Genomic DNA, 22842 nt, shown 5'->3' with positions numbered 1-22842 from the left:
TTAAAAGTGCATACATTTTTTTTTCTTGCCAAAAATGACAATCGTTTCACTAGATAAGACCCTTATGCCTCGTTTGGGATCGTTTAGAGTCCGTTGAAACTGCAATTTTAAACTACATTAAAACTAATAAGTGTTGGGGTCCATTAAAGTCCATTAAAATGAGAAAAGTCCTGGAATGTTTTCCTCAAAAAACAGAATTTCTTCTCGACTGAACAAAGAAAGATATCAACATTTTAGATGACATGGTGGAGAGTAAATTATCTGGATTTTTTTTTTTTTTTTAAGAAAATTGACTAATCTTTTAGGATGTGTCAGTGTAAGTTGTTTTTAAATTAATGTAGTCCAAACATGCATTTTAGTCTAGGGTAAGCCATATCCGGGAGACCACCCCTAATTGATATTTTATATTTTTGTGTTATTAGTTGAACTTTTTGTAATAAATAAAATAATTGCACTACTCAAGTTTGTAGCCATTTAAATTTTATATTTTCTGTAAAGCTGCTTAATTGTAACAATATGCATTACTAAATAATCAAACAAATACAATCATTAAAGACATTAATGCAAAGATTGCATATTCATTTGTGCTTCAACTAAATCTGTCATTGCCCCATGAACAGTCTTGCACTTGTCTGTCTCTGTAATCTGAGGTGCTGATGTCTGTCCTGTCTCTTTTCGGAGGGGGTAATCATTGCATGTGTGTGAATTTTGTATTATTTTCTCTCTTTTTATTTCCTGTTTCTCTGTACCACCACCAACTACCGCCTCCTAATCTACCAGTACTCGGGTACAGGGATAAACTTTTCACTCACTCACACCAAAAAGCTTCGGCTAAGGGGAGAATGCACAATCAAGGTAAAGTTGCTCTGTTTTACTCATTCCCACTAACCTAATCCATAATATCCATGTTCCTAACGCTCCCATTCATAATCCTCTGTTCATAATCAGGTCACCACTTGTAGGTAACTTTAGTTTAACCAGATTGCTTCCTGCGTGTCGTGCGTGTGATCAGGTCTGCACCGCGGTAATTCAGTGCATGCTCGGTGTATTACCTGATGATTTGAGTCGGCACTGAACCGGATCATTGACCCTGATTACTACCAGAGCAAATATTTTGTCTCAATCATCCGCATAACAGATGTCTAAATATTAGGAGTGAGCTCAGTAAACCGGATGATTATGTTTTCCCAATAAAAATAAATGCTGAGATTTTACTCTGAAGTTTCCATTGGTCGTTAGACAGGATGGATATTAATTGGTCTACATGAAATCTGCACGCACAATGTAAACACGGCACTTATGAAATTCGTCACATCCCCCTGAGTTTATAAAATATAGGAAATAATGTAGTACTCTTAACTTCACATTTACATTTATATGAATGCATCTAGCAGATCATTTCATATAAAGGCATACACAGCTATCAGATAGGTGTTTCTTAAATCCACAACACATTGCATGCTCGGCATGATTTACTGGTTTCTGGACACAATATTTTACTATTACCACATTTTAAATCGATTTAGCAAATTTCCCCCCGTAATCGGCACTGAAACCCTCCAACAGAATCTGTCTGGAAGTAGATGTTTATTATAACAGTTTGTTTTGTACTTCTGCCTAACCTGTGCTCACATGCCTCTAATTTATTTCCTCTCTCTGAAAGGTGTGTGGGCCAGCCTGCGCTCCAGCAGCAGATTCAGCCAGCACACCACTGCTCCCGATGTGGGCGCGCGATTGGCCGGCAAGGATCTGGCGCCCCCTACAGTCATCGAGAACCTCCAGAACCAACTTCTGAAGCATCAAGCAGCTCTCTACATCTTTGGCGAGAAGTCCCACCTCAGGGTAAAATGTTATATATCGTTACTTTAAGTCAGTGGTTTTAAAACTGGAGGGGGCCCAAGATGGTCCCAGGGGGGGCCCCAGTTTTATGACATTATGTAATATGTAATAATTTATTATAAATTCTGTGTAATGAAACCGCTAACCAACAGCACCACATTGTATAATTGAATATTTTTTGTTTAATTCAAATTCTAAGTTAGAGATTTTTTTGGGGGGGGGGTGCGCAGGAATGCACCCTACATGCTAAAAATGTTGTGGACCACTGCTTTAAATGTTACTTTTTTCATAGAGATTTACTATTTCACCCTGACATACTTGGACAGTGTTCTCCCTTGTGCGTGATAAACATGTGCATAAATAATAGCCGTTCCTAAAAGCCATGAGATATAGACATAATTTGTTTGCTTTGCCGAAATTGTCTTTACATTTGGACATTTGCAGGAACTCTTCTGGTTTAAATCTTATTAATGATACACTTCCTAATGAATAACGTAAAATGAGTCGTTGAAATAAATCAGTTACTTGGATGCACTTACCTACTTCATAAACTGTGTTTGGACTTCTTGTTGTGGCTTTTTATGTTGAAGTTACGCATTAGTAAGACAGTTGCTCTGTTATTATGGTTTGGGATAGAATAAAAGAAATGCTTTTATGAGCCAGAAATTTATGACTCTGGATTGGAGACTAGCAGAACTTGTACCATGTTTTATTTTAGTACCTAAATACAACGTTTATATCAAATGCTTTCCCATGACAGGGAGTCAAACTGGACTTGGCACTGAATTGTGAACTGGTCCCAATAGAGTTTGCGGATATGAAGCAGGTGAAAAGCTCATTCAAGAAACTTCTGAGGACGTGCGCACCCAGCTCGATGCCCTCGGACACAGAGGATTCGTTCCTGAAAGCACTGGAGGAGAGTGAATGGATGGTGCAGGTCAGATATCACTTCACAAATCCTGCACCTTTTTATTGACATTGCAGATTCTAGATTAATCTCATACAAAATAAAAGTAATTTTTGCATAATATATGAGTTTGTAATGGGTGTAAAAATTATGTATATTTAAACACACACACATACATATATATATACATTTAAGAAATGTTTTATTTAAATATCGTTTAAGAATATTTTTATAATTTAGAATATATAAAAATATAAATAAATATATAAACACATGTAAATGTTTCTTAAATACATACATGAATGTGTGTGTATTTATATATACATAATAATTACATGCAGCACAAACTCATATGTTATGCAAAAAATTACTTTTATTTTGTAGATTAATCTATGCCTAGCTCTAATATATTTATATTCTTAAAATTATACATGCATGTGTGCGTATTTATATATGCATAATTATTATGCACAGTTCACACAAACATATGATGTAAACAAAAACTTTTATTCTGCTATATAGATTAATTGCGATTAATCATTATGCATCCCTAATTGCAATCATTTGACGTCAAGTATTGTAATGTAAACTTAATAGCATCCTTAAAGTGAAAAGATTTTTTGAACTATGACATTTGACCTGTTTTTAATTTTACATTCGTATAGCCAATTCTATTACGCCATGTGTTTAAAGTTGGGGTACCCTTTAGAAAGTGTGCTGTATCTGGACTATACAGCAACGATTGGAAGATGGACTGGTGTCAAAATTTCTCAACAAGAAAAATATGTCTTTATTCAGTCGCCGTGACCTCTGAACGTACAATACCTATGCGTTATCCGCTTATCGTAGCTCAGAGCTGCTTACGGTATATGCCATTGGCAGCAATGTGAGAAAGCCAGAAGCTCTTTGCCCTCTGTGACTTTGACCCTGTGTAACATTTTTCCCCAAGCTGCAGTACCCTGGGAAATTAAACGAGACAAAGATGGGAAAAGTTACAGAAAAACTAAAGTTGCTTACCACACTTAAAAGCCATGCACCCATGAGCCCCTTTGCCCCTATAAAACGCCGTCTCTCGTACACTAGAACAATATTATCTTGAGGGATCTCTGCCAAAACACTTCAGAGCTCCTAGTCAGCAGTTAACATTACAATAACAGCTAAACTTAGGATGTGTTTTGTACTCTCTGTGTGTGTGTATATATGTGTATGTTTATGCCTGTGTGTGTGTTTAACAGATACACAAGCTCCTGCAGTTGGCTCTGGTTGTGGTGGAGTTGTTAGACAGCGGATCATCCGTACTGGTTAGTCTTGAGGATGGTTGGGACATCACCACACAGGTGAGTGCCGTTTTCTCATACACGTGTCCCACACACAACAGTTCAGCTACATTAGCAATGCAGATGCACTTCCCCTTCATCTGCTCTGATTCAAATATTGACACATTTAGTTTTTTCATTTTTAGGCAACCAACAGAATTTGCAATAGAGAGATTATATGTATGCATTTGGCAGATGCTTTTATAGAAAGTGCATGTTAGTTGAGATTCAAACCCATGACTTTACCTTATACCAATTGAGCAACAGGAAGTTGCCCATCCAAGCTGGGTACACACCAGGGATGTGCGGGTTGATCCAAAATGAGCGGGTGCCTGCAGTCACTGGCGGTTACCCGCGGTTACGAGTCATCCAAAAATATTTTTAATAGGGCTGGGCATAGATTAATCTCATACAAAATAAAAGTAATTTTTTGCATAATGTATGAGTTTGTGCTGTGTGTAAATATTATGTATATTTAAACACACACACACACACACAATGTTTTATTTATATATCATTTTTTTTAATTTATATATAATATAGAATATATAGAAATAGAAATAAATATATATACACATGTAAATGTTTCTTAAATACATACATGAATGTGTGTGTATTTATTTATACATAATAATTACACACAGCACAAACTCATGTGTTATGCAAAAAAATACTTTTATTTTGTATGAGATAAATCTAGATTAATCTATGCCCAGCACTAATTTTTAATGATATTCTGGTCGCGGTCGTTCTGGTCGTTTGAAATAAAGATGCCAATTAAGTATTTTAAACAATTACTACTTAAAAAAAAAATGTGGGCCAGGAGGCAGGTCGGGTACACTATATTTTTTTGCAGTCCGAGTTGCGGGCGGGTTAGTTGAAAACGTCGGTCGGGTGCATGCTTAACGATTAATCGCGATTAATCGTTAACAGAATAAAAGTTTTTGTTTACGTCATATATGTGTGTGAACTGTGTATAAATAAATGTACACACATGCATGTATATGTTTTAGAAATGTTTACATGTGTATATACATTTGTATATTTATGTATAATTTATATTATATATAAATATAAATACTTACTATATAAAAAAAAAATTCTTAAAATTATACATGAATGTGTTCATATTTATATATATATACATATTTATTATACACAGTTTACACACATATGTGATGTAAACAAAAACTTTATAAACGATATTCGGGCTGAATTTGGGCCGATTTTCCCCCTTACGACAATCCTAGGTAGAGTCCTGATCCTGTGGTTGCAGTGATTATCTTAACAGATTTTCCTGTGGTGCACATTGCATTAAGAGCTTCTGAATCTGCTCGAAAGCACGTCGGGGATCGCACCGATCGCAAATCATTAAAAAAAATTATTAATATAATTTCTTTATGCCCGTTGTTTGCCATGTTTGTTTACTGTGAATTTATGTTTGGACGCGAGAAAACATTGCGAGATCTTTGTCCTCAGCTGAGACTCGCGATGTTTGTGAAGTTAATCTGATGGTGCGCGGTGTGCTGTCATGACCACATAGCGGCCGTCTACACACTATAGGAATAAACATGTTGAATCGTCAATTTTTTTCATCAGGTTTGTGGTCTCTCACATTTTGAAAATCTGATAAGATTTAAAAAAAACTTTTGGTGTCTACCTGGCTTTAGTTGAGGAAGAGAAGAGAACTTGTTTGAACCTGCCACACTGTTTGGACACTGTGTAGGCCCTGTTAATATTTTTGGCTAGACATTAAACTGAGATAGAAGTAAACACTGTATGATTTTACCTTTAACGTTTATTTTGAATGGTCCCCATGTGTTGCAGAACATCATAATTGTCACATTTTTGCCTTCATAGCTCACATTTTCCATATCCGTTCGATCAGCAGCTCGTCATTAGTAACAGAATTGTGCTTTGTGTCGACTAGGCTTGTAAAGTTGAGCTGTTCTGTGATCAGAGCCAAAATCGAACACGTGTTGGGTATTGATTGTCTCTATATCACATTTTCTGACTCTTGATCATCCTGCCATTCTCTCTGTAGACCTGATCTGCTGTACTTTGCCTAAATAGGCTCCATATGTCTGGCTCTGTAGGGGAGAACACATTGTGATCTGTCACATGAAAAAGCTTTCAATCTGTGGAGGTGTGGTGCACCCTTAATCGCAAATACAGTCTGTTAGTTTACAGAGCTGGTGTGTTTCACTAGGATGAGAGGAGATGTAAAGCTGGGTATCAGCAGTGAAAACTTATGTTATGTTTCCTGATGATGTCTCCTAGAGTAAACAAATATAAAGAGAACAGGACAGGACCTAAAACGGATCCCTGTGGTACGCCTTATTTAACCGGGGCGTGATATGACTCTTCCTCATTTACATAGACAAAATGATAGCGATTGGTTAGATACGATTTAAACCATGCTAGCGCCGGACCACTGATGGCAACATAGTTTTCTAGTCTATAAGATTGTGTGATCTATTGTGTCAAAGGCTGCACTGAGGTCTAGTAATATAAGGATTGAGATTCACCACGATCGTATGTTAAAAGGAGGTCATTTGTAACTTTAAGCAGTGCTGTCTCTGTGCTATGATGGGGCCTGAATCCTGATTGGAAGTTTTTATACGTACTATTATTCACTAAGAATGCACATAGCTAACTTGCCACTACCTTTTCCAATATTTTAGAAAGAAAAGGGAGATTTAAGATTGGTCTGATATATATTCCACTTTCATACAAAAATTCTGATAATTGACTCACCCCCATGTCATCCAAAATTTTTATGTCTTTCTTTGTTCAATCGAGAAGACATTACGCTTTGTCCAGTATTTTTTCCGAAAAGAAACCTTTCTTTCCGTCTTTACTTTAGGTGGTCTCTCTCGCCCAGCTGCTCAGTGATCCGTTCTACAGGACCCTGGAGGGATTTCAGGTGCTTGTGGAGAAAGAGTGGCTTTCCTTCGGCCACAAATTCAGCCAACGCAGCAACCTGACCCCCAGCAGCCAGGGCAGCGGATTTACCCCCATCTTCCTACAGTTTCTGGATTGTGTCCACCAGGCAAGTGAACACTTTTATCCAAAGTGATGTAATAATAATAAATAATAAGATCTTTGAACTTGCAACCCCACTAATATATATTCAGTATTTGGGCTATCATGGTAGCTCTGAGGGGTGAAGCATGTTGGTGATTCTCACGAAATCCAGATTTAGAAGGTGTCCAGCATCAGAATTTTATAAAAAGCACTTGAAGCCAAGGTCTGAACTTACTATAACCATTCATTTTAGAGGATTTAAAAAATATTTCATATAGAATTATTTCAATTTTTTAGATTATCATTATCAAAATATATACATATAAAATATATACATCAAATATATGCATTTACAAACTCATGTTTCGGTAATGAGAGCTAAAAAGTTGTTTATGTACAATGACAAACAAAATTTCAACTTTTATTTGGAGAGAAAAAATAAGAACTGCTTGAATGTCACAGTCAATTATGTCCCTTTCAACTATTTTTTTGAAAATGTCAGTTCATTGAAGGCTTAAACAATGATTGAAAATTGTTGCGGAGGATGAGAAAATTGGTCTTGGACACATTTATATTCCTTATTATTGTCTCTACATTTACCAATGATCATCAAATACCACATGTTTCTTTACTGTAAATGTTTATAGTATAACATGCACTGAAGATTTTTATTTTTTTTAATTTTTTTATTATAAATATTTCCATTTAAAAAAAAACAAATCCAGTCATGGACACGTTGCGGTAATGAAAAATTTCCCCTTAAATGTGGAAAAAACAACAAATTTGTTTTGTATGATGTCATTTGAAATCATGTGCAAAATAGTACATGATGTAATGTTTGTAACTGTATGCTTCTTATTTTGATACTCTTACTTTACAGTTACATATTTTTATCAAAATGTTTCATGACATTCTGCCATTAGGCAGGGCATCTTCACCTCAGGTTGGTTCAGAGATGAACATTCTGGATGAAGTGTCTGCTTAATAACAACCAATTGCTCCGTCTCTTACACACACACCCCTCTCTTGTTCCCACCATGTTTTGTCCATGAGCTCACAGCATTCCTGCAGCATCTAGCCAGCTGAGGAGGAGGAAGAGAAAGACTTAGCTGTCAGAATGCATGCACACACTTTTTTGCGATCCCCATGGTGGGCAAGTTTCTTATTCAGCCCCTTTATCTGACCCACAGCTCTTTTTGAAATTATCATACACATATGGCGTTTCAACCTACGGCAGGCATCTTCCGTGCTAGTGTGTTTCGCCATCACATCCCAATATCATCAGTGTAAAACTGCACTTTTTGAAAGCGGTCGAGGTCGTGTTGTCCTGTCCTGTATTAGAATGGAAGTTGTTTTTACCCCACTAAAGATATGCATCTTCATGCACTTACAAAAACACATTGTTTCTAAGAATGTGTGATGAAATCAAGCTGTAGAACGAGCCAGCTGAGGAGATCAGGCAATGTCACAGATCTCCGAAATACAGCGAAAGCGTCTGAAAATAGAAGCGTCTCATCTTAGAGGCAGCTGTTGTTTTTGCAAGGAAGTCCAGGTGGCCAGGAGTGTGAGAACTTCGCAGGCTTTTCTATTCAGGTCCTGCTTGGCTGCACGTTATCACATTGTGTCCCTCCTTGTTGTTATTTGGGGTATTTCGATTATTTTCTGGGCCTTTAATAAATCATTTCATTGTTCAGCGCAGATTGTTGATTCGCTGTTGCTGTGAGATAAGGCAAGTGATGTGACCGATCTGATTCTCGTTCCAGATTCATAACCAGAACCCTCTCGAGTTTGAGTTTAATCAATACTATCTGAAGTTTCTGGCATATCACTACGCCTCCAACCGCTTCAAGAACTTCCTGCTGGACTCGGACTACGAGCGACTGGAACATGGTGTGTATAAGCAACTCATCGTCTTTTCTGAAGTACAAGTTTTTCCACAATACAATATTTCATTTTTTACTGACACAAATGTTTTTCAAATAAAGTATTACTACAGACACTTAAATGGCCACCAATTTATGAATGTTTTACATTCGGCAGATACTTTTCCAAGTGTTGCAAAAAAAGTATTTTTGTCTTGTTTTCAGTAAAAATATCTAAATATTCTTAAATTAAGATGCTTTTTCTTGATGAGCAAAACGACCCGAGAAAATAAGTCTAGTTTTTAGACCAAAAATATCAAATTTAAGTGATTTTGTGCATAAAACAAGCAAAAAATATCTGCCAATGGGGTAAGCAAATGTTTCTTGAATTTTTCTTGAATTTAGTGTATAAGAAAAATGTTAAAGATTTTTTGCTTACCCCATTAGCTGATTTTTTTTGCTTGTTTTATGCACAAATTCACTTAAATTTGATATGTTTTGTCTAAAAACGAGACTTATTTTCTTGGGTCATTTGCTCATCAAGAAAAATCATCTTAATTTAAGAATTTTTAGATATTTCTAAAAACAAGACAAAAATACTAAGAATTGTTTTCTTGAAAATCATTTCTTGATAAGCAAAATGACCTACACTGCAGAAATTAATTTTTAAGAAAAAAGATCTTAGTATTTTGTCTTGTTTTCAGTAAAAATATCTAAGAATTCTTAAATTAAGATGCTTTTTCTTGATCAGCAAAACGACCCGAGAAAATAAGTCTAGTTTTTAGACCAAAAATATCAAATTTAAGTGATTTTGTGCATAAAAAAGCAAAACAATCTGCCAATAGGGTAAATTCAAGAAAAATATACTTGATTTTTTTTTCTTGTTTTATGCACAAAATCACTTAAATTCAAAAAATGTTGGTGTTAAAACTAAACTTATTTTCTTGGGTCGTTTTGCTTATCAAGAAAAGCATCTTAATTTAAGATTTTTTTGATATTTTCACTGAAAACAAGACAAAAGTACTAAGAAATAATTTTCTTGAAAATCATTTTTTGCAGTGTAGGAAAATAAGTAGTTTTTAGACAAAAAAAATATAAACTAAGTAAATTAGTGCTTAAAACAAGCAAAAAAATCTGCCAATGGAATGAGAATTTTTTTTCTTGAATTTACTTAATAAAAGAAAAATTTAGAAAAAAAATTATTATTCCATTGGCAGATTTTATTGCTTGTTTTAAGCACAAATTCACTTAAATTTGATATGTTTTGTCTAAAAACTAGACTTATTTTCTTAGGTCATTTGTTCATCAAGAAAAAGCATCTTAATTTAAGAATTTTTAGATATTTCTACTGAAAACAAGATAAAATGCTAAGTTTTTCTTGAAAATAATTTCTTGATGAGCAAAATGACCTACACTGCAAAAAATGATTTTCAAAAAAAAAAAATCACATCACATGACCCCTTTAACAAAAAGAAAAACTGAAAGTTATGTAACCAACACATGTTTCTTCCACACGTCAAAGCACACGTATGCACTCATACACCCACAGGCAGACTTAAAAGTTGTAAAACCATTTAGTTATTGCAAACCATCTGTGATATTTCAATAATTTCTATATATTATGCCGACCTAATGTGTTTCCTGGGATTTGAACCTACAGATTCGCTGTTGCTTGTGCCATGCTCTACCATTTGAGCGACAACATGCTGTGTTACCTATTTTAACCCATGACAACCTTGATAACCCTAGAAAGTGCTTCTGTTCTGCTAGTCATATCGGTTCACACCTGATCATGTTACCATTGGCACCTTCCCATTAACAATTGCGTCTTTGTGTCTCCTCACTAAAGGCACATTGTTCGAGGATAAAAGTGAAAAACAGTCCAGGAAAGGAATCTGTATCTGGGAGTTTATCAACCGAATGCATCGCAGAAGCCCTCTCTTCTTCAACTACCTGTATAGCCCTTCAGAGACGGAGGTAAAGAGTTTGTCTCGGCGTGTGGTGAGGTAACAAACAACCGTAATCACCTTTACCCCAATGCACTTTTTGGGAGGTGACGTTGACTGCCAGCCTCAAATATGTTGATGTAATTCCCCAGCGAGGCATACCCACAGTTGCACAACCTTATAAATCAGTCTCATTGCGTCAGCGTCAGGTTGTCAAGGTCTGTAATAACAAAGTGAGGATCAGCGGGGTTTGGTTCACGCCCGCGGTCGTAATAAAAGTGTCTCCTTGTATGTGCACTTCTATGTTGAGGCATGATGATCCTTGTGCAAGTGAAGTCAAGTTGATGTTTGCAGCTCTCCGGACACGTGGCGTTTAAACTGCAAAAAAATGACTTTCTTAGCATTTTTGTCTTGTTTTCAGTAGAAATATCAAAAAATTCCTAAATCAAGATGTATTTTCTTAATGAGCAAAATGACCTAAGAAATAACTCTACTTTTAAGACAAAAACTATACAATTTAAGTAAATTTGCGCTTAAAACAAGCAAAATTATCTGCCAATGGGGTGAGAAATTTTTGCTTAAATTAAGTGTTTAAGAAAAAAACTAACTTTTTTTTAGATTTTTTTTCTCACTCCATTGGGAGATATTTTTTGCTTGTTTTAAGTTTAAATTTACTTGAATTGTATATTTTTTTGAATTATTCTAGACTTATTTTCTTAGGTCATTTTGCTCTTCAAGAAAAAGCATCTTAATTTAAAACAAGACAAAAATACTAAATAATAAAGTCATTTTTTGCAGTATAAACTGTGAGTTAAAGGAGGAAAGTCTTGTATTTTAACAAGGAGATTCACAGCCATGCTCCAATAAGGGTGAACAGTCTAATGTGAGCCATATTGCAACCGAGAAACATCTGATGTAGTTTAAAAAAAGCAGAGAGCTTTAATGACCTGTTCCTGTTTACAGCCCTGCACATTAGACAGAGGGTCGAACGTTGTAATCTCTCACATTGTTAAGTCTGGAATGAGATTTCATTAACATTGGAAATAGACGTCATTTATGTTTTTATACAAAGTGGTGTATTTTGGGTATGTGTTTTATCAATCTATGACATGGGGGTTCGTGGTGTTTTTTTGTGTGGGTCCTCTAGATAATTGCTTGAATGGAAAATATTTTGGGAAAAATTCAATTAGGCATCAAACAAAAATGCATTAATTGGCCAAAAACAGAAAAAAAAAAAACTTGGATTAAAATAAAGGTTCCCCCATTAAAATCTATTTAATAAATGTAAAATGTTATGTAGTGTGTTAAAGCGATACTCCAGCCAAATATCAAAATTACCCCATGATTTACCCACCCCCAAGCAAGAAACGTATGTCCATACTCTTTCAGACGAGCACATTTGGATTTATTTTAGTAAATATCCTTGCTTTTCCAACCTTATAATGGGAGAAAAAAGTACAGTTATCCTTCACAAAGGTAATCCACACGGCTCCAGGGGTTAATAAAGATCTTCTGAGGGAAATTGGTGTGATTTTGTAAGAAAAATATCCATATTTTAAACTTCATAAACTATAATAACTAGCTTCCATTAACTCTTTCACCACCAGCGTTTTTAAAAAAAGTTGCCAGCCAGCGCCAGCGTTTTTCATGATTTTCACCAAAGTTTAATGCCTTCCAGGAAATGTTCTTCTTTAAATATATAAACATACAATATACCAAATGAAAGAACAGACCCTCTGCTTTCAAACAAAAAAAAAACCGTTTCATCCTACCTTCAGTGGTTCTTTTGTAATCAGCTTTTGAATATGGGTAGGTTTCTGCAAAAACACCACATTTTGAGCAAAAAGCAGAGATAATGCCATTTTTGTGACGGACTTTTCATAGAGATCCCATTCAGAGCGATCTTTAAAACAGACACGGACATGCAGCCGCTTGCCATAGGGCAATACTTCTGGGTTTAAAAAGTTGCGGAAGGGCGCCACCTGGTGGATAATAGTGGTATTGCGGAAAGACGGAAAATCTCGTCATTGGCGGGGAAGCGTTTTCTCTTAATTGACGAGATATCTCGTCAATGGCGGTGAAAGAGTTAAGAGAACCTATTTTATGGCTAAAACAATGTTATTTTGTGTATTTGGTATAATACAATGTGTTTGTGTGGTTTATTTTTAAGAAAAACATTATTTTTCCACATATCGTACATTTTTGTAGCTCCAGATTTCACTCTCTTACTAAAACGCACGGATTTGAAAAGTTCAGTGTCCCAGATTGGCCAGCTGATCTGTACGTGTGATTGGCCTGAATACCTCTGACATTAGCTGGAAATGTGACGCTCCTTACCATGTTTGAAAGATTCGATCACAATGCAATGCTAACAGGGGTTAACTTACAGGCTGTAAATCGAAATTGGGAGGAATTATGATAATGTCGGTCTTGTCTACATCAACAATCCCAAGAAGTAAACTGTTGCCTACAATCCGTGTGTTTGTTGTAGTCCAAGAAAAGAGATTTACATTGGAGACGATAACTCGCATCATCATTTACTTTGGGGAATGTACCTTTTGCATATTACACTCCAAAAAATTCTTAGTCTTTTTGTCTTGTTTTCAGTAAAAATATAAAAAAAATCTTAAATTAAGATGCTTTTTCTTGGTGAGCAAAATGACCCAAGAAAACAACTCTAGTTTTAAGATCCAAAAATATCAAATTTAAGTGATTTTGTGGTTAAAACAAGCACATTTTTCTTGAATTTAGTTATTAGGAAAAATGTCAAGACTTTTTTGCTTACACCATTGGCATATTGTTTTGCTTGTTTTATGCACAAAATCACTTAAATTTGATATTTTTGGTCTAAAAACTAGACTTATTTTTTTGGGTTGTTTTGCTCATCAAGGAAAAACATCTTAATTTAAGAATATTGAGATATTTTTACTGAAAACAAGACAAAAATACTATTTTTTTTCTTGAAATCATTTTTTGCAGTGTACAGTTCATTAAGTTTGAAATAAGAATATTTTTATTACAAAACTGCATTGATTACCTACAAAAAGACCTTTATTAACCCCTTGGAGCCAAGTGGATTACCTCTCTGAAGGATGAATGGACTTTTTCGGGGATTAAAATCAGAAGTTGTTACCTGATCCCTGTTTTCTTCCATTATAAAGCTTGGAAGAGCGGGGACATTTACTAAAATAACTCCAAATGTGTTTGTCTGAAAGATAATGTACATATGTATCTCGGATGCCTTGAGGGTGAGTAAATCATTGGGTGATTTTGATATTTGGCTGATGTATCCCTTTAATTGTATGTATCTGTGTATACAAAAATATCTCATTTTAATATCTTTGTAACATAACCATTATTACAAAGTTTGTAAATTCAATTTTGATTTCATACATGCACTGTGGGTCCTTGCTGTACCCATTAAGTACCTCTGGTCGATGGGAATAGAAGGAATAGAAACCTTTACCTGTTGAGCTACAAGTCAAAACTTAAATACGTAACAATTGATGGTTTCTGTGTTTTCACAGCCGGTGTTAAAACCGTTGATCTCGATCCCCAATTTATCGACATGGGAGTTTTACACAGGGGAGACGCTGTCCACGGGTCCTTCTTATGACTGGTGTATGCTCGCCACACGCACACAGACAACAGAAGAGTCGGATACCATCGCCACAACCAAGAGAAGAATCGTCTGGCCGTGTTATAGCAGCGTGAGCCGCGCTCAGCCCGATGCTATCACCAAACTCCTGGCTGTAAGTCTTTATATCTTTGTCTTTTCTTACTGTAGGCAGCGTCTAAAACCTAAGGCAAGGCTATCAGTTTAAACCGAGGGGCAATCTTCCGATCTCTCTGATGAAGCAAATACGGAAATGACTTAAACTGCAATTCATCGACTGCTGGCTCCAAAAGAGAGTCAATTCCCATAGACCCCCATGTTAAAATGCCCAACTTACTTTACAGTAGAAAATAATATGTTTACAGCCTGGTTCAAAAAGTGATTTTGGTCTAAATAGCTAATTTTGTGGGGGTGTACATTTTTTGTAACTCCATTATATTAAAGGAACAGTATGTAGGATTGTGGCCAAAACTGGTATTGCAATCACAAAACTTGTGGCTAAAACTGGTACTGCAATCACACAACTGGTGGCCAATACACAAAATGACAACATAAACATCAGTTGAGGGCTGCAACTCCACTTTTTAAATGACAATTTCCTGGCCAGACCCCTGTTGTGAGTGATATAAGTATTTGAAATTTTTTTACAGGTTTGGAACAACATGAGTAACAGATTTAATGATAACAGATTTTTCTTTTTTGGGTGAACTATCCCTTTATATCAAATGTATCAAATAAATTAGTAACTTTATAGCCAAACAAATATTTAGTGTAAACTATGTTTATTATACAGCTTAAATTAAGTCACAAGTTGATACAAATCTAAATAAAGTCCATTAAACATTTTTCAAACTAGATTGTTTGTCTATGCTTCCTTTCAATATCTGGCCAAGTAAATGCATTTTCGAGTAAAATTTTATCTGGCCATTAGTTTGGGATGTGCTTCATTACATTTACAGCCAATGCTTTTATCCTAAGCGACCCACAATGCATTACAGTCTGTACATTATTATCATTGTGTGTTTTCCCCTGGGAATCAAACCCATGACCGTTGTGCTGCTAACATAATGCTTTACCTATTGAGTTACATGAACCGGAATCATAGCCTTTCTACACTGTAAAAATATCAAAAAATTCTTAAATAAGATGCTTTTTCTTGATGATCAAATCGACTCAAGAAAATAATAGTGCTGTGTTCAAAATACCGATACGACGATACATCGTCATGGACGCCTGACGATGCGCGCATCGATACAGCACCTTCCGTATCGATTCGGATGTACTTTTGAAAGTAACGTGACGAATTGCTGTTTATCCGTGATCCATATGGAAAGGACGCATGTGTCCCGCGAAGTACGGAGTATACTTTCACTTTGCGTGTCTGTCTCGCTGACGCACGTGTCTGCATAGTGAGCCGCGTACTCGCGCTCTCTCTCTCGCGTGCGCGCATTAAAGTCAATGAGTTCAGTATGAAAGCGCAGATATCTTAGCCTATACTACTGCAAAGGACTTTATTAGCCATGCTCTTATAAAACAGTGCTAACGCATTTGAGAAGAAACACGACAAAGATTTGCATGTGAAAAGTGTACGTCTAGAGAAGAGATACAGAGCTACTTCAAACTATAACTGTCACATTAATAATCTGATTTCTATTAAATAGTATTAAGTCTGACTGCATGTTTATAGATATATTCATAGATGTAGAATAATGAGAGACAAGAGTAAGGCACCATCTTTGTAAAACTGCTTTTAAAAAACATAAGTTAAGTACTAACTCTGGGATTTTAAATATTTTTAATAGCTAATAAATGAATGGCAAAAACACAACTGTTACAACACTGCTTATTCAATGTACAATAAACAAATAATAATAAAAATAATAATAATAATGTTACTAAATTCTGAACAAAAATGTAATTCAAAATAGTCTTGTATCGTGATGCGCATCGTATCGGGACCCTTGTATCGGGATACGTATTGTATCGGGGAATTGTTGGTGATACACAGGCCTAGAAAATAAGTCTAGTTTTTAGACCAAAAATATCAAATTTAAGTTATTTTGTGCATAAAACAAGCATAAAAAAATATTTTTCTTGAATTTAGTGTTTATTTTTTTTGCTTGTTTTATGCACAAAATCACTTAAATTTCATATTTTTGGTCTAAAAACTAGACTTATTTTCTTGGGTCATTTTGCTCACCAAGAAAAAGCATCTTAATTTAGAATTTTTAGATATTTTACTGAAAACAAGACAAAAATAAAAAGATTTTTTTTTCTTAAATAATTTTTTGCAGTATACCTCTGTATAAGAGGTTCAACACTGATCAACTTTTGGATATTGGAAAGAGAGATGATGTTTAAATGAATTGGTGTGATTTCAGGACATTGAGAGGTTGGAGGGTGAACTCGGACTGCCGACGGAGCCCTGGCACATCACTCTGGAGAAAGTGATTGACAGCATACAGGAAGATCTCAAGCAGGAGGGCAATGTGAGCACCTCCAATTTCCTATTTTCAATACATTTTTGTCATAATATAACCTTGATATCTTTATTATTGACTGAGTAAGATCATCTGTCACTGTGTCTAATCTCATAGCTACGTAAGCAGTCGCTGTCCACCTCTGGTCTGGTCCTTACACCAAACCTTCAGGCTTATAACCGACGATCCATGTTACATCTTCCGGATGGCACCCTGGGAGAGGACAGTAGTCCAGCTACAGTCAACGGAGTTAACCGCAGGGCAGCCACGCTTTACAATCAGTTTACTCCAAAGAATGAAGACAATAGGTAACAATGACAAACTTTTTCAACCTTTCTTTATATTGGAAAGCCACCAACCGGCAACCTTTAGGGGCGGGGTTATTTAATAAACGAATGAAGTGCCTCCTGAGGCTAAAGCCCTGGGTATAGTCTTTCATGCATACGCGCACAGTCAAACCATAATTCATTTCACTCACACATGTGCGCTAATGGCCTACGCATGCGCATTGCAATACCTCTCGTAGCCTACAAACTCCTGTACGCGCATGCAATGTATGCAAGGTTTCAAAAACCTGACAGTGCGCCTACAGTACAACGTACACAGGTAAAAAAAATTGACCCTACTTCAGCTTTTAGACTGATTATACATCTTTTTCAGATCATTTGAGGGGATCCTGTACAAGCGAGGGGCGTTACTTAAAGCATGGAAAGCTCGGTGGTTTGTTTTGGATGTAACAAAACATCAGGTGGGTCATTTATTTAGTGTTTGCTTTATTTATTTATTCATCCCCTCATCATCATCTTCAAAACGACTTCCTCTAGCTGAGATATTATGAGACGGATGAGGACACCAGCTGTCGCGGCTTTATAGACCTGGCTGAGGTGGAGTCTGTTTTGATTGCAACGCCAACCATAGGAGCCCCTAAACACATCAGTGAAAAGGCTTTCTTCGATGTAAGTACTTCCCCCGAAATGTACATAGTGTATGTATATAGTCATAGTTAAAGGGTGGTGTTAACCTGGTAATCCATGCAGGTGGGCTGAATGTGTCTCCAATTACAAATGTTTATGTTTGCTAGTGCAGTGGTTCTCAAATTAGATGGCCGGGGGGGCCAGTTTTATGCAGTTTATTAAATAAGTTAATTAATCATAAATTTTGTGTAATTAAACGTCAGAAAAGTATAGCTATCAACCAACAGCACAACAAAAATATGTTTTTTTGTTGTAAAGTTGAGATGGTTTCATGTGATAAATTTCTTTGGGAGGCACGAAGGGACACAGAAAAGTTTGAGAACCACTGTATAGTGAAAGAATGATGTTAATATGCACAAACTATTTAACATTTTAAAGACTTTTTATGTGATATCAGAGCACATTTTATAAAATAAATGATGTATCGACAGTAATACTTCATTCTGAAACGGCGCTCCATTCGTGTATCCACATGGTCAGCGTTTACAGTATAGGCTAACATCCTGTTGTACTTTTAATCCACAAGTATCAGAGAAATATTGATACTGTAAATTCTACATAATTTTTTTATATATTGGTATATTTTGGAGATGTCTCCATGGTATATTGATATATTACTCATACTGACAGGTAAACTAAGGTTAAATGTTGTGAAACACACAGTTGCTAGGTCAATTATCAGCTGTTACTATATCATGAAGTTTAACATGAGTGAAATACTGGTTTGACCAATCAGCATTCAATACCGGAGCTATCCATTAATAATGTATGTGACCCTGGACCACAAAACCAGTCGTAAGTAGCACAGGTATATTTGTAGATAAAGGCAAAAATATACACTGCATGGGTCAAAATGATCGCTTTTTATTTAATGCCATAATCATTCGTATATTATGTAAAGATCATGTTACATGAAGATATTTTGTAAATTTCCTACCATAAATATATTAAAACTTTATTTGTGATTGCGATCCAAATTGGCCAGAAACCCCACCCATAATCTTCCGATCTCTCTTATGAATCCAACACGGAGGTGACTGCAATTCATTGACTGGCCACTAGAGACTGGCTGCAAAAGGGAGTCAATTTTCATAGACCCCCATGTTAACTTTTTCCCCGCCAGCGTTTTTTTTTTTTTTTTTTTTTTAAGTTGCCAGCCAGCGCCAGCATTTTTCTTGATTTTCACAAAAATGTAATGCCTTCCAGAAAATGTTCTTTAAATATATAAACATAAAATATATCAAATGAAATAACAGACCTTTAAAAAAGAATCGGAGATAATTGCGTTTTTGTGAAAGATTTCTGATAAAAGTCTGATTAAGAGCGATCCTCAAAACATACACTGAGTTTGAACTGTTTGACGTGAGGGGTTGCTTCCGGGTTGTATAAGTTTGGTAAGAGCGCCATCTGGTGGATAATAGTGGAAATGCAGATTGCTGGAAAAACTTGTCATTGGCAAAAATCATTTTCTTTAAAAAAAAAAACCTGGGGAACAAGTTAAAATGTCCAACTTTATAGCAGAAATAAATGTTTAAAGCCTTGATCAAAAAGTGTTTTGGTCTATATAGCTAATTTTGCCTTTCATGACAACTGTAACGGGCAAATGTTTTTGTATCTTATCTGTTTATATTATGTTAAGCCTTAAAGTTCTGCATAATTAAGGGAGTCGCCACTTGAGTGACAGTTGAACCGCCAGTGCTGTCACTACCATCGACCTTAGGTGGGCGTGGCTTCATCAACCAGCCACCTCAGCTTCACCCATGTCCCGCCTCTTTACCATTTTCAGTTATCCGCAAGTGATGCGCTTCAAAAAGCTCTTCACAAACCTGTGGGTGACGTCACGGACACTACGTCCATATTTAGTACAATCTATGGTTGCTATCCATTCCTAGAGGATTTCTCATCAAGTTCGGTTTGTAAAAGCTTATAACTTTCCCCTTTCAGTCAACAGCATCATTACAGCGGTAAGCTAGTAAAGAACACTAAAACAAACATTTTCATTACTAATATGTGCTAAAAGGACTTCATTTAACTCTTTCAACGCCATTGACAAGTAAACTCATCAATAATGAGAAAACGCTTCCCTGCCAATGACGAGTATTTCCGGCTTTCCGCAACACCGCTATTATCCACCAGGGGGCTCTTCCGCAACGTATACAACCCAGAAGTAATGCCTCACGTGAAAGAGTAAAAACTCTGTGTATGTTTTGATGATCACGCTGATCCCCAAGTCCTTCACAAAAATGAAATTATCTCAGTTTTTTTGCTTAGAATTTGGTGTTTTTTAAGAAACCTACCCATATTTGAGAGGTGATTACAAGAGAACTAAGGTTGGATGAAACGTGTTTTTTTTTTTTTTAAGCAGAGGGCCTTTTTTTATATATTGTATGACTATATATTTAAAGAAGAACGTTTTCTGGAAGGCATTAAACTTTTGTGAAAATCGAGAAAAATGATTGGCAACTTTTTAAAAAATGCTGGCGGCGAAAGTTTTAAACTTTAAAGGGGACAGAGAATGAAAAACCATTTTTACCTTGTCTTTGTTGAATAATGGTAGTCTACCCGCATTCACAAACATACAAAAAGTGCTAAACATCTCAGTCTCATAGAAATTCCTCTTTTAGAAAAGTCAGCCAGAAAACGGCCCAATCTGAAAAACTGATGCTTATGACATCACAGGCATCTCACTGCCCCTCCACTTTAAAATAATTGGCTACATTTTTTGAATGGCAGCAAAGTCAACCAATCAGTAATGAGATTGCAAGTTAAGCCAGTAGGGGAAGCCAAATAGGTGCAAAACCACTTGTTTAAAATCCCCCACCCTAATAGAGCTATCTGAGAGAGGTTGTAAGGAAGCTTCTAAGGCATTACAGACCCAAACAAAAAAAAATTGTCTACATGTCACATCACAGAACAAGGATAAATACCCAGTTCAATCATTCTATGTCACCTTTAAATGCGATTTTCTCTATATATTTTTTACAATCAGACTCTATCCTAACAAACCATATATCAACGGAAAGCTGATTCGTTCAGCTTTTAGATGACGTATAAATCTCAATTTCAAAGAATTTACCCTTACTGTACGTTCACACCACCGCAGACTTGAGCTTCCAAAAAAGGTCAAGGACGCTTGTCAAAAAGTACGGGGAAGCTTCTTGACACTTTGGCCGCTTTGAAGGCCGTTTTCACTGAACCAATGTTTTGGTAGGAACGAAAATTTACGTCGTATGTTTCTCCGGAATCAGCCAGCGAAGCACGTCTAGGCTATATTCCGATTGGTTGCTGCCATTTTGCCGCTGCTTGCCGCTGAACCGCATCATATAGCTCATTACCATAAAGTAAAGCTTCTTTCAACTTTCTGATTGATGCTCTGGTCGCTCATAACCCAACGCCGATGGATTTGACACTCCTTGTAACTAAAAGAAGCCAGCTTCCATTGTAAATGAATGACTTCTGGTAACTTTGGGTGCTCAAGTCGGCGGTGGTGTAAATGAACAGTTAAAACTGGTTTTGTGCTCCAAGGTCACATAGAAAGCATTAAAGTTACCACAATATAAGATACAGATTCATTCAACTCCTCTTCCTGTGTTTGTCCCCGCAGTTGAAGACCACTAAACGGGTGTATAACTTCTGCGCAGCAGACGCTCCGAACGCTCAGCAGTGGATTGATAAGATCCAGAGTTGCATCTCAGATGCATGAAGGCCTTTTCTTCATCTCTCTCTCTCAATATCTCTCTCGCCAAAGAGAGACTTATAATCATAGTAAAGCCTTCAGTGCCTGTTGTAATCCAGTAGACCTCTGATAGTCGATAAGTGGAATCTCGGCTGAGATCCTGAGCTCAGGGTTAAGATGAGTGGAGGTCGAACAAATCCCAAATGCAACTGAGACAAAGCAATAGCACTAATCTTTAAAACTCGGGGCTTGACAATAGGTGCGTTCTGAAAAACACAATAAAACGCTGCTGCTGCTGACATGTTTAATGTATAAGTAAGAACCACCAAAAACTTATATATTAAATATATATTACAGAGATGCACAGCGTTAAAAAGGCGAATGATTTGCACTTCATGATATGCACACCATACAGAATAAACTACAACTACGCATAACGTTTTAATTACATATAAGTATTTTTTCTATATTTACAAAAACTTTACGTCAGTATGAATGTTATAACTCAGTTGTTGTTATGTAAATTATTATAATTTTTAAGCATTGCAAGAGTAACCGATGTGTGAATGGAGATTGTTTCGTGTAAATATCTGTTACAATTGTTATATACTCACCTTTGAATACGTTTTTCTAATCTTTTAGTCTAACTTGAAATAAGAACACTCGTATTTATACTCGTGATAATGGACGGACCGAGCAAAGCACGTCATGTGTTAGAAGCCGTGTTGCTTTAAATGAAGGGAACACTTTATTTCTCCATTCTCTCCGAGGGCTTTATAGGGTCGTATGTTTTTTTTTAAGTAAGTACTTGTTTTCTGTAAAGTTTAAATGAGCAAAACAAAATTTAAAGTTGTCTATTATTGAACCTTTAAAAGATGTGACTGTACTTTGTGGTGCAACTAATGTTTTTGTTTGTTTACTATTTTTACTTATTTTTTAAGGATTTGCTTTTGTTTGAAATAAATCTTTGAACTCTATTTTCAATATGTTTTTTTGATTCGTACACAAGTAGCTCTTGAAAATATCTTCCAAGTGCACTACACGGACACGTATTTACCCGAGAATTATAATCGCAGGAAAGAAAATGGATTCATGGAAACAAAAGAGCCACTTATGTAATCATTCGACAATTTAGGTCTAAACTAAAATTCGTTCCACTGGTGTTTGTGTTTCGTGAATGAGGAGCGCAGTACATTGTA

At 36.0% G+C, this 22842-nt stretch overlaps 1 protein-coding gene across 4 annotated transcripts in view; it reads left to right on the top strand.

The window, feature by feature from the left end:
* sbf2 (SET binding factor 2) overlaps positions 1-22620 on the top strand; it is a 164582-nt gene extending 141962 nt beyond the window's left edge. For 2 of the 4 annotated variants that reach the window (XM_065261505.2, XM_065261503.2), the window contains 13 exons: positions 781-855; positions 1664-1842; positions 2600-2776; positions 3982-4083; positions 6929-7114; positions 8853-8979; positions 10801-10928; positions 14425-14649; positions 16895-17002; positions 17111-17301; positions 17654-17741; positions 17818-17949; positions 21572-22620. In XM_065261505.2, the coding sequence (XP_065117577.1) occupies positions 781-855; positions 1664-1842; positions 2600-2776; positions 3982-4083; positions 6929-7114; positions 8853-8979; positions 10801-10928; positions 14425-14649; positions 16895-17002; positions 17111-17301; positions 17654-17741; positions 17818-17949; positions 21572-21670 (1817 nt within the window). In that variant the 3' untranslated portion in view covers positions 21671-22620. The remainder of the gene's footprint in view (positions 1-780; positions 856-1663; positions 1843-2599; positions 2777-3981; positions 4084-6928; positions 7115-8852; positions 8980-10800; positions 10929-14424; positions 14650-16894; positions 17003-17110; positions 17302-17653; positions 17742-17817; positions 17950-21571) is intronic. The other 2 variants (XM_065261509.2, XM_065261504.2) reach the window with 1 other exon arrangement.
* Positions 22621-22842: the final 222 nt, after the last annotated feature.

This window comes from Paramisgurnus dabryanus, chromosome 2 (genome assembly GCF_030506205.2).
Source record: "Paramisgurnus dabryanus chromosome 2, PD_genome_1.1, whole genome shotgun sequence".
Taxonomy (NCBI): domain Eukaryota; kingdom Metazoa; phylum Chordata; class Actinopteri; order Cypriniformes; family Cobitidae; genus Paramisgurnus; species Paramisgurnus dabryanus.
Note: the sequence above shows the minus strand (reverse complement) of the source record. Positions and strands in the feature narration are given on the sequence as shown.